The sequence below is a fragment of the Oryctolagus cuniculus genome, chromosome 5, assembly GCF_051225735.1.
Source record: "Oryctolagus cuniculus isolate XC-2025 breed Fujian yellow rabbit chromosome 5, ASM5122573v1, whole genome shotgun sequence".
NCBI classification, from domain to species: domain Eukaryota; kingdom Metazoa; phylum Chordata; class Mammalia; order Lagomorpha; family Leporidae; genus Oryctolagus; species Oryctolagus cuniculus.
Window position 1 is genome coordinate 139,853,651 of NC_142871.1, and position 20,057 is coordinate 139,873,707.

At 49.6% G+C, this 20,057-nt stretch overlaps 1 protein-coding gene across 13 annotated transcripts; it reads left to right on the forward strand.

The window, feature by feature from the left end:
* Positions 1 to 448: 448 nt before the first annotated feature.
* MDC1 (mediator of DNA damage checkpoint 1) lies at positions 449 to 18,347 on the forward strand. 13 transcript variants are annotated; one of them, XM_070074257.2, is made up of 15 exons: positions 449 to 1,523; positions 3,936 to 4,074; positions 4,599 to 4,979; positions 5,060 to 5,129; positions 5,543 to 7,002; positions 7,146 to 7,211; positions 7,375 to 7,464; positions 8,114 to 8,878; positions 9,003 to 9,046; positions 9,521 to 11,893; positions 11,976 to 12,095; positions 12,207 to 12,389; positions 12,595 to 12,720; positions 12,832 to 12,942; positions 16,839 to 18,347. In XM_070074257.2, the coding sequence occupies exons 2-15, from the start codon at positions 3,939 to 3,941 to the stop codon at positions 17,004 to 17,006; spliced, it is 6,093 nt and encodes a 2,030-aa protein (XP_069930358.2). In that variant the 5' UTR covers positions 449 to 1,523; positions 3,936 to 3,938; the 3' UTR covers positions 17,007 to 18,347. The 13 variants fall into 13 exon arrangements, with proteins under 13 accessions (XP_069930358.2, XP_089190438.1, XP_069930363.2 ...); XM_089334312.1 differs by having other exon boundaries at positions 8,114 to 8,323; XM_070074255.2 differs by having other exon boundaries at positions 1,503 to 1,849.
* The last annotated feature ends 1,710 nt before the right edge of the window (positions 18,348 to 20,057 follow it).

A 20,057-nucleotide genomic window follows, 5' to 3' on the forward strand; every position in this document is an offset into this window, starting at 1 on the left:
GGATGTGGGCCTTGGAAAACAGCTTGATTTTCTTGTGAAAACGGGGAACTAGGGAGTCTGAAGCTTCATAGGATTTCGGTCTTTCCAGACGGCCTGTCCAGATTGATGAAATCGGTGCGTTTCAGTTTCACTGACTAGGCGGGCGGTGGCCATTGCAGAGGGGGAGGGGTGACTGAAAGAGTGGAAAATGGAATGGGCTTCCACGGGGTCCACCTTCTTCCCAAGGACTCACTCATTTGGTAGGTACTACCTATCCACCAACCCAGGAGCAAGAGATACAAAAATGATTAAGAATCCGTTCCCTGGCCTCCAGGACCTTGCAGTTCGATGAGAAATGCGGTAAGCACCAGTCTAGAGAGGTGTGGTCCCAGTCAAGGTCATTGTTAATCCACATTCCATCAGCATCAGCGCACATTTCTAAATCACCTTCCAAATGAAGGAGCGTTAAGTGAGTGTAGGACCCTTGTACTCCATTAAAATATCTTATGTTTTCGGGCATGCTCACAACGAAAGCAGCTTTTCTGCAGTAAAGAGCTCAGATTTAGAACTGGAGGACTTGTTTCCATTTGTCTCTGCATTAGGAACCCAGCGAGTCATTTAACTTCGCAGAGCTGCAGAGATAAAATCTACTTCTGTTTGGTTCTCGTGGCCCGAGCTGAGATAACAAACGGGAAAGAGCTACCTAAAGTAGATCCCTATCAAATTATTTCCTGGTCTCTTCATGTCTCGTTATAATGAAATAAATTACTTTCCATCCTTGCCTTGCCCCTTGAAAAGTGAGGCCAACCTTTTAAAACGGTTAGCAAAACAGTTTCCTCTCTTAGGCTTTGGATTTTTATTTTAGGATCTTCCGTTTAGGAAAATGTCCTCAAAATGTCCGTCGGGGATGTATTCTCAGGAGGAAATGACACGACTTCTACTAAACAAGCGAAATCAAAAGGCAATGAAATTCCACTGCAGTGAGGAGCCTCAAGTGCCACGCCTACGGGCTGTCCTCCAAACTGCAGCCTGGAGCCACGACTGCAATCCGCAACCCATTTGTTTCTCCTGAGTCAGCGGACACCATGTCTGGGAGGACCGGAAAAGGGCGCTCTGGCCGGACCAGACGCGGCCGACGACTGTAGTACAGAGACGCTCTATCCGCCGCCAGAAACTGGCGCCAGACTCTCTGGTCGCGGTTTGGAAGTCTGCGCGGGAAGTGGGCGGTGGGCCATGAAACGGCAGTGGGCGGTCCCTTGGAGCTGGCCAATCAGAATGCGCTATTTCGCGCGGCCTCCGATTACTCTTCCTCAACTGAGCACTGTCTCCCGGGAGATGCTTTCCTTTTGAACTGTGGGGGGACGGTTGGGGGAGGGGATTCGAATGTGCCGCCGCTCTGTGGGCGTCATCAAATCAACGTGCAGGACGGTCGTGAAGGACAGCGACAACAGCCAATCAGCGAGCCGGGTCCCTTCCGGCGCACGCATTCGCACCGCCCCGGTCGCGACCGTTACGGGTGGCGCGCGCGCGCGTACTCCAAGTAGGTGAGTTCTGAGGGCCTCGCCCACATCTTCGCGGGTACCATCTTGATTCCGACGGAGGGCGGGAGGGGCGTGCCCTGGGTGCGACTGGGCGGAGGTAATTCGAAAGTTTGTGGGACTGTAAATGCCCACCCTCACCTGACGCCTCTCCTCGCCCCGGGAGGCGTTGGATCCCGACGGAGCCCCACTGGGCGGGGATCAAAGATGGTGGTCCTTTGATTCCAAGGCGAGGAACGCGGGCGCCCGCTGGGCTGGCCCGTCTTAAGGCCGAAGTGAACCTTTTCGCCTCGGGGGCGTCCTCCTTTCCCTAGCTGCCCGTTTCCCTCTTTGTAAGTGAACTCCATCCTTATTTCTTCCTTTCATTCTGCCCCTAGCAGGCTCAGTGAGGCAGCCCTGCGAGGGCAGGGTGCATGTAGGGTTTGCCTCACGGATGTGGCCCCCGTTCTTTGATCAGCCCTAGGCGCGCCGTCACCACCGTAGAACGACCGTGATGGGCACCGGGGGGAAAGGGAGAGTTCCGGGGGGAGGGGCGGCGGAGTGTGAGAGTGGTGGTTACAGGGTAGGCGCAAGGCCGTCGGCCACCAGGGTCACCGGAAACTAGGAAGGACTTTAATGAGGGGAGGACATTTGAACAGAGGACGGCGATTACTGTTACTATCGATTTGAAAGTCGGGGCTGTGCCGGGCCCACACCAGGAGCCTGGAACTCAATCCCAAGCCTCCCACGTGGGCGGCCGTTGCCCGCTGCCTCTCAGGGTACCCGCTAGCAGGAAGCTGACACTGGAAGCGGAGTTGCGCTCGGATGTGAGATGCCAGCGTCTTCAGCGCTGCGCCTGAACTAAAGCCCCCAGGGTGGGCAGGAGTCGATCAGGAAACCAGGAGGGAAGGGCCTTGGGCATCAGCTGTGGGGCCGAGGGGAGTGTGTTTATAGAGGCTTGGTTGGACCGCATGCGGGTCAGCGGAGTGAGGGTGGGGGCTTGCAGTGCCCAACAAAAGGCTTAAGTGGGGTGGAGGAGGTTTGCTGAGGAGTTTAGGTTTTATTTTACCCTGGGAAAACCATCAGAAAATATTAAAAAGAGAGATCTGAGTGACTCTGAGCAAGTTCCTTCACCCATATATGTTGTTTTAGCTAAAAGAAAAAGATAATAATAATGCCTCTTTACAGGGTTCTTGTGGAGACTAAGTGAGGCAGTCAGTGTAAGAAACCGGAATCCTCTCTATGTCGACTATTAGGAGTTTTTGTAATTTAGTCTGATCACGCCGAGGTGCTCTGGCAAAGTGTAAAAAGTACGGGCAGTACAACCAAAAGAACATTTCTTCTTACCTGTCTACTTAACCTGCTGTGTTATCCGGAGCAAATTATCTCATATTTTCAGCGTTAGTTTCCTAAATGTCTACCTCTGTCGTCTACTGTGCATGACACATAATGCCCAGCACAGACTTGGCGTGTATGAGCAGTGGGCTGCAGCCCAGTTGTGGATAGTGAAGTTCATTTAATAGGTTGTAAATGTTCATTTAAAAAGTATAAGGAGAGGTGCTGACATTGTGGTACACAGGGTTAGCCACAGCCTACAATGCTGACATACCATATTACTGTGGCTGCTCTGCTACCAATCCAGCTCCCTGCTAGTGTGCCTGGGAAAGCAAAAGAAGATGGCCCAAGTGCTTGGGCCCCTGCCACCCGCATGGAGTTCCTGGCTTCTGGCTTTAGCTGAGTCCAGCCCCCTCCATTGTGACCATCTCTGTTGCTCCCTCCTTCTTTGTTTCTTCTGTCTTTCAAATACAATAAATTTAAAAATATAGAGAATAGGAAAAACAGAAATAAGAATTTTAGTGTATTATCGTAGCATTGTTTCTCAAAAAATATATAAATAAACATGTTTGTATATATTTGTGTAATGAGGACCTTGTAATATTTATCTTTCTTTGTGTCATGGTCAAAAATATATACTTTTTAAATATTTGTTTATTTGAGAGGCAGAGTTACAGAGGAAAAGGTCTTCTATCTGTTGGTTCACTCCCCAAATGTCTGCAACAGCCAAAGCTGGGCCAGGCAGAAGCCAGGAGCCAGGAGCATCTTCCAGGTCTCCCACGTGGGTACAGGGGCCCAAGCACTTGGGCCATTTTCCACTCTTTTCCTAGGCACATTAGTAGTGACCTGGATCGGAAGTGGAGCAGCCAGCACTCAAACCTGTCTGTATGGGATGCTGATGCTGCAGGCAGAGGCTTAACCTTAGTATGCCACAGTGCCAGCCCTGATCAAAAATCTTTTTAAATGCTTCCAAAGGATAACAGAATGACTGAAGGAAAGACAAGTATCAACTTCCATAACTATCCAGATTTACCCCATTATCAGTCTCATCTCTGATGCTCTGTCTGTGAGCCAGTGATGGAGATGATAATGTTTCCTTCCCAGATCATGGAAGACACACAGGCTATTATCTTGGAGACTGAAGATGAGGAGGACACAGAGCAATCCAACCACATTGCAGGAGGTGGATTGGAGCCCGTAGGGCGACTGCGCGTCTTCAGTAGTACTCACGGACCAGAGAAAGGTCAGAGGGTATTGGGTGCTAAAATATTGGTCTTTTTATTTTTGTGGGGAGGTGGGCGAAGGATTGTGGGAAGCTTATATATGTTCCAAAGAGATCTAAAGAAATATTTTTTACTGGAATTGGAGAAGGAGGGGCAGACTGAGTTCATTTTTCCAGGCTAGTGCCCTGGGCCTAGTTGGGAGTGATTTTATTTTAGTAGAAGATAAAGAGATTCAGATAAAAAACCCAGTGTGTCTGGAGATGAATGGTGTTGGTGGTTGGCCAACACAGTGAATGTGTGTAATGCCCAGAACCCTGTGCTATGTGTATTTATCACAGTTTTAGAATGACCAATGTGGACAGGTGAGGTTTTACATATGAATAGTGCATTGTACATGTTCTTTAATTCCTAGGTGTGCTAGGACCTTTTGTTTTTCTGATGCGCCTGGGGCATTACTGAGTAGTGGGTTATGTGATAGGAACATTTTCCTAATGACAGGCCAAGACTCTGACCTTGGAACCTGTGGACCTCTCTTGATTCTTAGATTTCCCACTGTACCTCGGGAAGAATGTAGTGGGCCGAATGCCTGACTGCTCTGTGGCCCTGCAGTTTCCATCCATCTCCAAACAACATGCAGTGATTGAAATCTTGGCCCAGGGCAAGGCACCTCTCCTCCACGACTGTGGGAGCCTCAATGGTACTCAGATCCTGAGGCCGCCTAAGGTCCTGAAACCTGGGGTGAGTCATTGTCTCAAGGACCGGCAGTTGATTCTCTTTGCTGACTTGCTCTGCCAGTACCATCGCCTGGATATCCCCATACCCTGTGCTCCCCAGGGCCCTCTAACTATAGAGGAGACCCCCAGGGTACAGGGAGAAGCTCAACCTCAGAGGCTTCAGTTGGCTGAGGATTCAGAGGAAGAATTAGGTAAGTGTATGTGTTGGGAGGGTGGATGAGGAGGCAGGGATGAGGAGTATAAAGTTGTCACTCTGTTCTGTTCTTGACAGATTCAAAGAGGTGTATGATGCAAGACTCAAGGACCGCATCCCCCTCTTTGGCAACAGTAGTACCAGAGAGGTGAGTGCCTAGGGTCAGACACTTGAGTCTTCAGAAGGAGGCTGGGCCAGGGGCTGGAGGCTCAACCTCCAAGAGATAAAGATCATGAAAATTGGGGCTGGGGGCACTGTGGTACATGGGGTCTTCAGAAAGTTCATGGATAATGTGTATTATGAGGAACCTGTGATTGCATTTCAACATTTTCTGGACCACAAATTGATCTTTCAATCCGATTTGAAGTTCCCTTATATTCATTCATTCTGCTCAATTTTTATAGCACACCCCTGATGTGCCCAGCACTGAACTGATTGCTGGAGGTAGAAAAACAAATACTACACTGTGCCTGCCTGCTGTCAGGGAGCTCGTGGTCCAGTGGGGTGTGCCTCCCTGGCAAGTAGATTCTATGGATCCTTGCTCTTTTCTTCCCTTCATAGTGATGAAGAGGGGTTTTCTCCTGCCCCGAGTGGCCCTGCGCCATCTTTTGGCTTCAGATTGGACAGTGACACAGATGAGGAAGAAGGGCAGCACCCAGTAGCAGAGGAGGCCTCCTCAGCTGCCAGAAGAGACGCGACCACAGGAGCCAAGCTGCCTGAAGCCAATGGCGTCGCAACTTTCATGCCTGCCATGAAAGAAACACACAACGGCACAGAAGTCCAGGGGAAGGCAAGCAACAGGCTGGCTCCAGATGGGGAGATTTTGGAGAGGAACCAAGCTCCTGAGGACACAGATGCAGATAATGACAGCAGGCTTCCTGGAAGGCCCACTGTGGGCCACTTGGAAAGGGTCCAACCTTCTGGCTTCATGGACAGTGATACTGATGTGGAGGAAGAGCAAATCCCTGCAACCCCAGCTGTAGTTCCTGTGAAAAAGAGGCAAATCTTCCGTGGAGTTGGTCCCCAGGGCTCTGGAGCACTCGGCCTGCAACATGTGCAGGAAAGCCAGGCTAGAGGTGATACCGATGTGGAGGAGGACAAGGCCCCACTCACTGTCCCTCTGGTGAGAAGCCACGCCCCCATGGTGATCGACAGCGACACAGATGATGAGGAAGAAATCTCTGCAGCGCTTACTTTGGCGCGTCTGAAAGAGAGCCCAGCTGTTACATGGAACAGAGATGGAGATATGGAAGGGGGCAGGGCCCAACCTGAGGTCCCTCTGCAGCAAAACCAAACCACCTCTGGGAGAGACAGTGACACAGACGTGGAGGAAGAGGGGCTGCCAGCAGACCGAACTGTTCCCAACAGTCACGCAGACAAGGATGCAGCCCTAGTTACGGCACAGTCAAAGATGGGCCCACCTACTCCTAACGACAGTGATACAGATGTGGAAGCAGGCATGAGCTCACCTGGGATCCACCTGGAGAGAAGCCAAGCATCTGCCCCAGTGGCCATCAACACAGAACTGGAGGAGGAAGTGTCCCCAGGGCTGGCTGCTGTACATCTACAGAAGCATCAGGTGCCTGTGTTGGGGACAGATCAAACCGAGGTGGAAGCAGAGGGTGGCCCAGCAGAACTGCCTGTGTTGCCTCCAGAGGGAGTCCAGCCTTCTGTAGCTGGAGACTGTGAGACAGGCACAGAAGAGGGCATGTCCTTAGCAGCCTCAGTAGTGGCAGATGTAAGAGAGGGCCAGCTTCCAGCAGATGGGGATGTGGGAATAGACCACACTACAGCTGAGCATGAGAGAGCTCTGCAGTTGGGGGCACAGGGTAGGTCACCTATGGCACAGGTGGAGCAGGACCTTCTCCCTGTCTCCAGGAGCAATGTCACAGACCTAGTGGTGGACACAGGTACTCCAGGGCGAACCACCCAGCCACAAAGAGAGGGAGCCCAGTCCCCCACAGGAAAGCAGAGAGAGCTATATGTGGGCGGGACCGAGGACTTGGAAGAAGACTCTGATGGTAAGTGCTGGCTTTTGTCCTCCCCTGATCCCTGATAAAACCAATGGTTATAAGGGTTGGGGTTGGGGAGAGAATAGTAGAGATAAAGTGAGGAGTTAAGGGTTGGGTAAGGTTTCTAATTATCCTATGTTCTTTCCCACTAGATTTTGAAGATGTGGCACTTCAAGCTACCCAGTGCTTTGTGGACAGGGACAATCAGAGCGTGGAAGGTGAGGACATCTATGGTTTGGGTCCCAGTACCAGTGGGAGCAGGGAAATTGGACTGGTGGTCCTTGAAGGGTATGAAGGCTGGCATGGTAGGGCAGGAGACTGGGAATAGGACCTGGGGTTCCCGGGGGAGCAGTACCTAGGCCATCTTCTCCTGTGCCACAGACCAGAATTTGGAAGATGAACCTACCCAGGCCTTCCTGTTGAATCCACCTCCAGAGCCTGCATCTTCCTCTTGCAGCTTTCAGAGTTCAGGTATAGGAAACTCTCTGAGTTACTAACTTGGCATCCTTTCCTTTCTCCATCTACTTGTTTCTTTTCATACTATATTTTGCTGATGTTGTTTTGTCTCATCAGAAGAAAAATGCCAAGTTAAGTCCTACTCATTGACCAACTAGTTTAGATCATATTTTAAGAGACTACTGAGGGGGCTGGTGCTGTGGTATAGTAGATTAAGCCTCTGCCTGCAGCACCGGTACTTTTATGAGTGCTGGTTCATGTCCAGCTGCTCCTCTTCTATCCAGCTTACAGCCTGGGAAAGCAGTGGAAGATGGCCCAAGCGCCCCTACACCCAAATGGGAGACCCAGAGGAAGCTCCTGACTCCTGGCTTTAAATTGGCCCAGCTCCAGCCTTTGAGGCATGAACCAGTGGATGGAAGACCTCTCTCTCTGTAACTCTGCCTTTCAAATAAATAGATAAATCTTTAAAATAAAGAGAGACTACCAAAAAAGCTTTCCTAAAAGGCGAAGGGCTTTTTGAAACAAGCACTAAATATTGTAACTACCAACCTATTCCTGACTACTAATAATCCATTTAGGTTTATTCTCATGAATTTATTATAATCCTTCCTCAATCTATTACCTTCCCAACCTACACTCCTCTTACCTTCTTGTCTACTTCCAGGTACCATGGATGTGTCCTGGGAGCTCATGGCTACACAGCAATTCTGTTCCACAGCATCTGACACCTCTGAGACCCAGCCCATTGAGGCCAACGGATTCTGCCCATCTCCATCTAGAGCAATACCACAAGACCAGCGTGCAGAGAGCCCACTACACACAGAGCCACTGGGGAGTCAAGGCAGAGCGATGCAAACTATGGAGAAAGACATGGGTACACCAAAAGAAACAGCAGATAGAGTGACCCTTGAGAGAAGGCCATTCGAGAGGGAAACCAACAAACTGCCACCAGAAGGAGAGAAGGCAGCTACAGTGGGAGGAGGACAGTTTGCCAGGGACACACAGGATGGAGAACAGGCCCTAGCAGGAGACACTGGGAACCAAGAGTCTGACAAGAGGGAGGAAAGTGCAAGTCCTGAAAGGGAACAGGAGAATTTGGAGGTAGCAATGGAGACGAGCACAGAAGTACCAGAGAAAGAAATAGAGAAGCAGACCCTTTTGGGAGAAGTATCTGAGAGAGAGGCAGAGAGGCCTAAGCCAGAGAAAGAGTGTGAGCCAGCTGGGTTAGAAGTGACCCTGATAAGAGGCCCCCAAAGAGAAGAGATGGAAGGAGGGAGCCAGGACCAGAAAGAGCAGGCCTCCAGGCCAAGACCACAGCCTGGACTCGGGGCAGGGGATCTTCAGGGACTTGATTCAGTCCCTGTAGCTTCTGGGAGCCAGTCAGGTGGAGGAAGGGGAGCCCCAGAGAACCCCAGGAGGCAGCCGAGAGGTAAGTGAAGGCAGAGGGACTCCAGGGTGGTATGCAGCCTTCATGATCATTAATTCATGATCATCAACCCCTGAGCAACCAGCTTCCCGAGACTCAGCCACCACTGTGTTTGCTTTCTGTCTAGGCCACTTGAATTGCAAGATGTCACCTGATGAGAAGACTCCCAGGGTGAGAGCTGCCGCTGTACCTTCCCCAGCCCACAGGTCATCTCTGCATCTCCTCCAGCAGTGTCCTTCCTCTAGACTTGCTTTGATTTTGCCTTTTCCCCTATTCTAATTTCTCCACTCCTTGGTTGGCTCCTGTCCCTTTGCCCGTGGCTCCCATGGTTTTCCATATCCATCTCCCAACTTGTTGCTCCTTCCACCTGACTCAGAAAGGAAGTCCCTTTCTTTGTGTTCCTTCTCTCTTTGCCTCACACATTCCCTTCACTACCACCATCCATGTGTGGAAAATACCACAGGGGGAGAGGTCTGTGGGAAAGAGGACTGCTTCCTTCCCAGGAAGTCCCATTAGGAAGAGAGGTCACAGTCAGGAATAGAAATGCCAGGAGCATATTCTCACCTGAAACAGTGTCAACAACAGCATCTAGATTCTCTCTCCTCACTACCTCTTCCTCCCTCACTGGCTTTCTTTTCTCCCCAGGGTGATCCGGAATCCCCAGATGCTTGTCTGCCTGAAGCCTCAACCCCACCCCCAACCCCCCTGATCTGTCAGAGCCAAAAACATCCTGCACCTCAGCCCCTTCTTCCTCCCTCCCCACCTTCTGTTGAGCCACCCATTCTTAGGACCAGGCAAAATGGAAGTCAGGAAGCTCCAGAAATTCCCTTGTCCTCAGAGCTGGAGTCTGAAGTCAGGCCCCAGAAGTCCTCTCCAGTTTCCTCTGCTATCCTTGAGCCTTATCCTCCCACCCCCACAGAGCAGTCTGTCACCCCCAAGCTCCCATCTCGGGCCACTCGGGACAGGACACATAGGTCTTATGATAAGACCCCCAAACCAGTGGAATCCACTGCCCCTGACCTGCAGCCATCCACCTCCACAGAGAGGCCTGTCACCGCCAAGCCCACATCTCAGGCCACTCGGGGACGAACACATAGGGCCTCTGCCAGGACCCCTGAACCAGTTGAGCCTCCTGTCCCCACAGACCAGTCTGTCACCCCCAAGCCTTCAACCAGGGCCACTCGGGGAAGGACACGTAGGGCCTCTGCCAAGACCCCTGAACCAATTGAGCCTCCTGTCCCCACAGACCAGCCTGTCACTCCCAAGCCTTCAACCAGGGCCACTCGGGGCCGGACATGTAGGGCCTCTGCCAAGACCCCTGAACCAATTGGGCCTCCTGTCCCCACAGAGCATCCTGTCACCCCCAAGCCTTCCACTGGGGCCACTCGGGGCAAGACACGTAGGTCCTCTGAACCAGTTGAACCCATAGTACCTGAAATCCTCCAGCTGTCCACCCCCACAGAGCATCCTGTCACCCCCAGGCCCACACCTCAGGTCACTTGGGGCAGGACACGTAGGTCCTCTGCCAAGTCCCCTGAACCAGTTGGACCCACTGCCCCTGATCTTGAGCCTCCTCTCTCTGCAGATCAGCCTGTCACTCCCAAGCCTTCAACTAGGGCCACTCGGGGCAAGACACGTAGGTCCTCTGAACCAGTTGAACCCATAGTACCTGAAATCCTCCAGCTGTCCACCCCCACAGAGCATCCTGTCACCCCCAGGCCCACACCTCAGGTCACTCGGGGCAGGACATGTAGGTCCTCTGCCAAGTCCCCCGAACCAGTTGGACCCACTGCCCCTGATCTTGAGCCTCCTCTCTCCACAGATCAGCCTGTCACTCCCAAGCCTTCAACTAGGGCCACTCGGGACAGGACACATAGGGCCTCTGCCAAGACCCCTGAACCAATTGAGCCTCCTGTCCCCACAGACCAGCCTGTCACTCCCAAGCCTTCAACCAGGGCCACTCGGGGCCGGACATGTAGGGCCTCTGCCAAGACCCCTGAACCAATTGGGCCTCCTGTCCCCACAGAGCAGCCTGTCACCCCCAAGCCTTCCACTGGGGCCACTCGGGGCAAGACACGTAGGTCCTCTGAACCAGTTGAACCCATAGTACCTGAAATCCTCCAGCTGTCCACCCCCACAGAGCATCCTGTCACCCCCAGGCCCACACCTCAGGTCACTCGGGGCAGGACACGTAGGTCCTCTGCCAAGTCCCCTGAACCAGTTGGACCCATTGCCCCTGATCTTGAGCCTCCTCTCTCCGCAGATCAGCCTGTCACCCCCAAGCCCACATCCCGGGTCACTCGGGGTAGGAAACATCAGTCCTCTGTCAAGACCCCTGAGCAAGTTGAACCCACAGTCCCTGATCTTGAGCCTCTTACCCCCACAGAGCAGCCTGTCACTCCCAGGGCCACTCGAGGCAGGACCCTTAGGTCCTCTATCAAGACTCCTGAACCAGTTGAGCCCACAGCCGCTAATCTTGAGCCTCCCCCTACTGTAGAGCAGCCTGTCACCCCTAAGGCCATAGCTCAGAGTGGTCAGAGTGGGACACTAAGGTCTTCTACATTAAATGCTGTCCCAGTTCCTACCCCCTCTGAATTCCAGTCCACTGTCACCACAGAGCAGCCTACCCTGGAGCCCATTCCTCAAGCCAATAACAGCAGGGGACAGAGGGCTAGAAGGAAGCATGGCTCCCCCATAGCTCCCATTATCTACAAACCTTGCTCCGCACTCCCTGAACCTAAATCCCAATTATCAAGCAACCAAAGACAAGGAGCAGTGAGAGCAGCTGAATCCCTTGGGACTGTTCCTGAGCCTGCCTTTCCCCAGCTTCTTGGGGTACCCACCCATGCTCCCCAGATCCAAAAGGTAGAAGCAGCAGGCATATCCGGGGTCATTCAAGAGCCTCCGAAGACCTCTCCAAGCCACAAGAGGTCTTCAGCGCCCATGGATTCACCCCCACTTCAAAAACGGCCCCGAAGAGGGGAAGTGTCCCGGAAGACGGTATTCCCCAAGGAAGAGGTGAGGAGAGGGCTGGGGCCACGGAGCTAGGAAGATGGGCACCTGGCTCAGAAATTCCCACTAAGGTCTCTCTCAAACCCAGGATTTGGTGGTTCCAGTGCCAGGCAAGAGAAGGAGAGACCAGGCAGAGGAAAAGCCCAAGGGAATTCCAAGCTGCAGTCGTCGCCGAACCAAACCTCACCAACAATCAGCAGCCCCCAAAGTAGGGGGAAAAGTGTCTAGGGCTTTGTGGGAGGATGGGAGGAGAGCTAGAGGATGTGACAGCCTGGTGCTGCTGTCATGGGTTGCTAGCCCAGATTAACCCCTCCCACAGGTGCTTTTCACAGGAGTCCTGGATGTTCGCGGGGAGCAGGCGGTGCTGGAACTCGGTGGGAGTCTAGCCAGCTCGGTGGCAGAGGCTTCCCACCTGGTCACTGATCGAATCTGCCGCACTGTCAAATTCCTATGTGCCCTAGGGCGGGGCATCCCCATCCTTTCCCTGGACTGGCTGTATCAGGTGAGGAACCCAGGGGTGACAGACCAATGGATAGAGTGACAGGAAAATAAAGTGGTGGGAAGAAAAAGGGGATACAGACAAGGGAGGTGGGTAAGGGGAAGGCTAGATTAATCTGGAAAAACGTTACTTGAACTCTGCAAATGCTGGGCAGGGGAGCAGGGTGGGGGCTGGGCTGAGCACTCATGCTGAATGCCGCCTCCTCTAGTCTCGAAAGGCTGGCTGCTTCCTGCCCCCGGATGAATATGTGGTGACCGATCCTGAGCAGGAGAAGAATTTTGGCTTCCGCCTTCGAGACGCCCTGAGCCGGGCCCGGGAGCGAAAGCTGCTGGAGGTGAGAGGCTACCTCCTACCCTGGGCTTCAGGCCTCCCTCCAAAATTACACAACAGCCCATGAGCTCTGAGCACAGAGACAGCCACTGCCTCCACCATTTCTTTCTCTTAGGGCTATGAGATTCATGTGACCCCTGGAGTCCAGCCGCCACCACCTCAGATGAGAGAGATCATCAGCTGCTGTGGAGGCACCATCTTACCTAGCATGCCCCGGTCCTACAAGGTATGATTGATGAGTTCTGAGTCTAGTGATGTGGCTGGAGTGGGAAAAGACTGGAGGAAGAAATAGAGGTGGGATTATACAGTAGTGGGGGGTTATGAAATGTATGGAATATAAAGGGATCAGGGGGCAAGTGTTTGGTGCCGGTGGTGTATGGGATGCCCAGCCCCCACATCTGAATGCCTGGGTTCAAGTCCCAGCTCTTTCTCTTCCAGCTTCCTGTGATGCCCACCCTCGGGATGGAATTCCTGTCTTTCCTTTGGGCCTGGACTGCCCTGGTTGCTGCTAGCATTTGGGGAAAGAACTGGCAGATGGGAGATTTCTGTCTCTAAAATACATGGATCTATAGACAGACTTGAAGGGAGAGGTGAGGGAAAGGACAGGAAGCAATGTTGTCTTTCATCTCTGATAAATAAATAAATGCTTTTTTTCATTTTTTAAAGATTTACTTATGTATTCAAAAGGCAGAGTTATAGAGAAGCAAAGAAAGAGAGGTCTTCCATCCACTGGTTCACTCCCCAAATGGTTGCGATGGCCGGAGCTGAGCCAATCCGAAGCCAGGAGTCAGGAGCTTCTTCTGGGTCTCGCACACAGGTGCAAGGGTCCAAGTACTTGGGCTATCCTCCGCTGATTCCCCAGGCGCATTAGCAGGGAGCTGGATTAGAAGTGTAGCAGCCAGTACTTGAGCCAACGCCCATATGGGATGCTGGCACTGCAGATGTGGTTTTACTTGCTACACCACAGAACTAGCCCCAATAAATACTTTTTTAAAAAAGGATAGGTGGGGCTGGTGCTGTGGCATAGCAAGTAAAGCCACTGCCTGCAGTGCAGGCATCTCACGGGTGCCAGTTCTAGTCCCGGCTGCTCCATTTCCGATCCAGCTCACTGCTATAGCCTGGGAAAGCAGTAGAAGATGGCCCATGTCCTGGGCCCCTGCACCTGCATGGGAGACCTGGAATAAGCTCCTTGCTCCTGGCTTTGGATCAGCCCAGCTTTGGCCATTGAAGCCAACTGGAGAGTGAACCCGCGGATGGAAGACACTCTCTCTCTCTTTCTCTCTTTCTCTCTCTCTCTCTCTCTCTCTGCCTCTGCCTCTCTGTAATTCTGCCTTTCAAATAAATAATCTTTTTTTTTTTAAAAGGGGGGGTGATAGGAATGAGAGATCTGCTGATACCACATGGACTTAGTTTTACTTTGTATTTTAACTTTTTTATTTATTTATTTTTGACAGGCAGAGTGGACAGTGAGAGAGAGAGACAGAAAGGTCTTCCTTTTGCCGTTGGTTCACCCTCCAATGGCCGCCGCGGCCAGCGTGCTGTAGCCGGTGCACCGCGCTGATCTAAAGGCAGGAACCAGGTGCTTATTCTGGTCTCCCATGCGGGTGCAAGGCCCAAACACTTGGGCCATCCTCCACTGCACTCCTGGGCCACAGCAGAGAGCTGGCCTGGAAGAGGGGCAACCGGGACAGAATCTGGCGCCCCAACAGGGACTAGAACCCGGTGTGCTGGCGCAGCAGGCAGAAGATTAGCCTATTGAGCCGTGGCGCTGCCCAATTTTTTTATTTTTTTAAAGACTTACTTATTTATTTGAAAGAGTTACAGAGAAGGAGACACAGAAACAGATCTTCCATCCACAGGTTCACTCCCCAAATGGCTGCAATGGCCAGAGGTGGACCAGGTCAAAGCCAGGAGCCAGGAGCTTCATCTGGGTCTCCCATGTGGGTACAGGGCCCCAAAGACTTGGGCCATCTTCCACTGCTTCCCCAGGTGCATTAGCAGGGAACTAGATTGGCAGTGGAATATCTAGAACTTGGACTGGTATTCATTTGGAAGGCTGGCATTGCAGGCGGTGGCTTAAACTGTTATGCCACAATGCCAAACCCTGTATTTTAATATTTTACAATATACAACAAAAGGAGAGAGTAAATAATGCAATACAGTGAACCCTTCTATATCAGGCACCACATTCAACAGTTTTTAGATTATGATACGATTATTCCACCACTTTTTTCTTTGATTTTCTTTGAGAATTATTTTATTTTAACTTACTGTTCAAACATTTATTTATTTGAAAGACAGGGTTACAGAGAGTGGGACAGAGAGAAAAAGGTCTTCCATCTACTGTTTCTCTTTCCAAATGGCTGCAACAACAGGGTTACTAAGCCAGGCCCAAACCAAGTGGAACTCCCTTCAGATCAGCACTTGGGCCATCTTAGTCTGCTTTCCCAGGTGCATAAGCAGGAAGCTGGATTGGAAGCAGAAGGGTTGATCGTTGAACTGGCAGTAATATGGGATGCCCATGTCACAAGCCATGGCTTAACCCACTGAGCTACAATGCCCACCCCATCTTGAAGTATTTTAAAGCAAACTGCAAACATTGTATTTTCTCATAAATATTTAATGCATACATTCTAAGAAATATATTCTTACATAATCACAATACCGTTTATTTATTTGAAAGGCAGAGTTAGGGAGAGATACAGAGAAGGATCTTCCATCCTGTGGCTCACGCCCCAGATGGCCACATGGCCAGGGCTAGGCAAGATAGAAGCCAGGAGCTTCTTCCAGGTCTACCATGTGGGTGCAGGGGCCCAAGTATTTGGGCCATCTTCCACTACTTTCCCAGGTACATTAGCAGGGAGCTGGAGTGGGGGGGAGGGTGGAGTTGCCAGGACTTAAACCATATGGGATGCAGCTTCTTTACTGGATATGCCACAATACCATTATTATTTTTTTAAAAGATTCATTTACTTATTAATTTGAAAGGCAGAGTGACAGAGAAAAGGGAAAGAGCAAGAGAGAGAGCTTCTATCCATTGGTTTATTTCTCAAATGTCTGAAGCATCTACAGCTAGACTGGCTAAGCCAGTCACCGGGAACTCCATCCAAGTCTCCCACATCAATAGCAGAGACCCAAGTACTTGGACCATTATCCGATGCCTTCCCATTAGTGGGAAGCTGGCTCAGAAGTAGAGCAGCAAGGACTCAAACCAGCACTCCAGTATGGGATGGCTGGCATTGCAAGCAGCAAATTAACTTGCTGTGCCACAATGCTGGCCTTTATGATACTAATATCAATCCTCAACAAAATTGATAGTTTTTTGCTCATTTTTTCACATGGCATTAATTAAATTTCATAAGCTATCTAAAAAAAATGCCTTTATACAGATGTTCAATTCAAGGTTTCAAATGTGGCTGATGTGTTGCTGCCCTGTTCATCTGCTGATTAATTTACTGATGAGCATACCTCTACCCATTCAGCCTTTTTATGCTGTGACTTCATGCAGAAACCCAGTTACTTGTCCTTTAGAATGTTCCCCAGTCTGAGTTTTTCATTTTTTCCCTTGTATCATTTCCCTTGTTTCTTTACCTTCTATATTTTCTGTAAATTGTAGTTCCTTCTAAAAGCTTGAATAAATTCAGATGAAACTTTTCCTGCAAGCATATTTTGTATGGCTTCCTATCAGGAAGTACTATTTTGGTGATGCTAAGACGGATTAGTGGGGGCCAGCCTTTCAGCATGGTGGGTTAAGCTGCTGCCTGCGACGCCAACATCCCATATGGACAGTTGTTGGAGTTGGGGCTGCTCTACTTCCAATCCAGTTCCCCTGCTAATGGCCTGAGAAAGGCATCAGAAGATGGCCCAGTTGTTTGGGCCTCTGCTACCCATGTGGGAAACCAGGATGAAGCTCCTGGCTCCTGACTTCAACCTGGCCCAGCCCTAGCCATTGAAAGCTTGCTTGCTTTCTCTCTCTCTCCTCCTTTCTGTAATTCTGCTTTAAAAAAAAAAAAAAAAAAAAGAAAGAAAGAAAGAAAAGAAAAGAAAAAAAAAGACTGATGAGTGGATCCTGATCCTATTTCTAGGATCCTTTTTTCACCTGTGACTTCCTGTCTTCCCCAGCCTCAGAGAGTTGTGATCACGTGTCCCCAGGACTTCCCTCGCTGCTCCGGTCCACTTCGCCTTGGTGTGCCTCTCCTCTCATCCGAGTTCCTGCTGACAGGAGTGCTGAAGCAGGAAGCCACACCAGAGGCCTTTGTCTTCTCCGCTTTGGAATTGCCATCTACCTGAAAATCCCAGCATTCTTTTCAGTCCCAAACCAGTAAAGTATTGTGGAATAAAAGACTCAGGGCTTTAGAAAGGTTTGGGGTGTGCTGGTAGGACTTGTCCTGGAACTACAGTAGGACTAGAAAGATTTATGGATAAACAGCAAGATAGGGAGATTCTTTGGGGACCACAGATTTTCAAAAATGGCTGTTAATCTATTAATGTCATGCTCAGCTATCCTAACTCACTCACTATTCATCTCTAGCCATACTGATATTAATGTTCCATGGCACACAGGTGTCCCATCTCCCACTGGCAAGCCATCTCATCCTACTGGGATTCTATCCATCCTCTAAAGACAGAGAGACAATTTTGGTGTCAGGGGCCTGAAGGGATATTTAGAGTGAGTAGATTGGAGGGTGCAGTTACAGAATGCTGCTAAAATATTTTCCTCACTTCTGGCCTCATGTGGTTAGAAGGAACCTTTAAGTTTGACTTTCAGCAAGTCTCTGCACTTTTCTGCCCTGGTTTTTCAGTATTTATAAAATGACAGCTTAGGTTTGATCTCTGTCACAAATAAATATTCACTCTGTGCCTTATGGTGTAGTGCAATTTTTTTTTTAATGTCTGGGTCTTTTAAATAAATAGTTACAAATTTGTTTTAACATCCACTTAGGGCATATTATATACTACTTTAAGTTTTTAAGTTGGTTGATTTCAAAGATGTGGAGAAATTAGAACTTCTATATGTTGCTGGTGGGAGTGTAAAATGGTTCAGTCTCCACAGTAAACCGTTTGATGGTTTCTCAAGTCAGACATAAAATTACCATATGACTCAGCAATTCTGCTCCTAGGTATATATCCAGAACAATCAAAAAGAGACTTGAAACAAATACTTGTATGTTCATATTATCACTTTTCACAATAGCTAAGAGATGGACAACACAGATGCTCATCAAAAGATTATTGGGTAAACAATTTAATATATCCACACAATAGAATATTATTTAGCCATTTTTAAAAAGAGATGAAGTTTCAAAATTGCTATAGTATTTTGAATATTTTGCTAAGTGAAAGAAGCCAGACACATAAGGAAACATTGTAAGATTCCACTTTATGGAATATCCAGAATAGGTAAAGCCATTGACTAAGAAAAAATGGGTGGTTCCCAGAGGCTGGGAAGAGAGAAAAATGTGGAGTAACTATGTAATGGGTATAGGGTTTTATTTTGAGTTGATGAAAAAGTTTTGGGACTAGATACAAGTGATGGTTATATACACTGTAAATGTACTAAATGCCAGTCTTTAAAGTGATTAATTTTATGTTGTGTATATCTGACTTCAATAAAAAAAAAAGTGTTGATTAGTTTTGTACACTTTTCTGTAAATGTGAATTACAATTAAGTTTGGAAAATGATGTAGTAGAAAAATCATTAGCCACTATGCTGGCTTTTTTTTTTTTTTTTTAAAGAGATCCTCTATCCGCTGGTTTACTCCTCAAATGGCCACAACAGCCAGGGCTAGGCCAGAACTGGAACTCTATCCAGTTCTCCCACTTAGGAGGCAGAGATCCAAGCACTTGGGCCATCTTCCAGTGCCTTCCAAGGCACATTGAGAGCTGGATCAGAAGTAGAGCAGTGAGACTCGAATTGGCACCCATATGGGATGGTGGCTTCACAGACAGTGGCTTAACCCACTACCACAATGCCAGCCCCTGTGTTGGCTTTCAAACACCTCTCATAATACACATTAAGCATGGCTCTGTGGGTGTGTCACATGGTAGGACCCAAAACAGTATTAGTCCCTTTGTACAACTCAAAGACTTCATACTTCCTGAATGTGCCCATATCCCTGGGGCCACAGGATTCCTCCACACCTGCTGTTGTTCCAGGACCTTGTAGTACTCAGGCACTCTGTTTTCATGATTGGTACTACTTAAGTGCCCCAAGTTAAACTTCTAGAGAATAAAATCTTTTCTTATACTTCCAAAGCTGTTACACAGCTTGTAGCACATTGCTTTGTATCTCTGTCACAGTACTAGCAGGAAATGGAGGACATAGTCAAATTATGATAACTTGGAGTTTTTTTTTAGAGTGCGAAATACAGAGAAGTAGGGGGCTGACATTGTGGTGCAGTGGGTTAAGCTACCACCTGCAATGCCAACATCCTATATGGGTTCCTGTTCAGTTCCTGGCTGCTCTTCTTCCCATCTAGCCACCGGCTAATGGTACCTGGGAAAAGCAGATGTCCCAAGTGCTTGGGCCTCTGCACTCTGGGAGACCTGGATGGAGTTCCAGGCTCCTGGCTTCGGCTTGACCCAACCCCAACTGTTATGGCCATTTGGGGAGTGAACCAGCACATGGAAAACTCCGTGTCTCCCTTTCTCTCTAACTCTACCTTTCTTTTCTTTTTCCTTTTTTTTTTTTTTTTTTTTTTTTTTTGTAAGATTCATTTATTTATCTGAGAGGTAGAGTTTACAGACAGAGGAAGAGACAGAGAGGTCTTCCATCTGCTGATTCACTCCCTAATGGCTGCAGTGGCTGAGCTGGGCTGATCCAAAGCCAGGAGCTTCTTTCGGGTCTCCTATGTGAGTGCAGGGGCCCAAGGACTTGGGCCACCTTCCACTGCTCTCCCAGGCCATCAGCAGAAAGCTGGAATGGAAGTGGAGCAGCCAGGACTCAAACTGGCATCCATATGGGAAGCTGGCACCATAGACACAGACTTAACCTACCACACCACAGCGCCAGCCCCTGTAACTGTACCTTTCAAATAAATTTTTTTTTTTAAATTACAAAGAAATAAGCAGGAAAGGAGAAAGAATTGAATAGCAGTACCCACAGCTCCACTGTGTCTACCTCTGAACTCAAGATGAGCTACCTGTTAGGTAGAGAGAGCTTCCTCGATAAAAACTGACCACAGATGTACTCAGGAGAGCTCAGCAGGAAAGCAACGTGGAGAGTGGCTCTAAAGGGAGAGCATGAGATGTCTGGTACTACAGTACACAACAGCATTGATTCAGAGGGTGGGGGACGATGCTGCAGACTACAAGATGAGCAGCTTCCTTCAATTCTCTTCT

Coding starts and splice junctions, on each gene's coding strand:
- MDC1 (XM_070074257.2), top strand. CDS start 3,939: ATGGAAGACACACAGGCTATTATCTTGGAGACTGAAGATGAGGAGGAC. Junction 9,047..9,520: donor CTGATGAGAAGACTCCCAGG/GTGAGAGCTGCC, acceptor TTTTCTCCCCAG/GGTGATCCGGAATCCCCAGA. Junction 12,390..12,594: donor CCCTGGACTGGCTGTATCAG/GTGAGGAACCCA, acceptor CGCCTCCTCTAG/TCTCGAAAGGCTGGCTGCTT.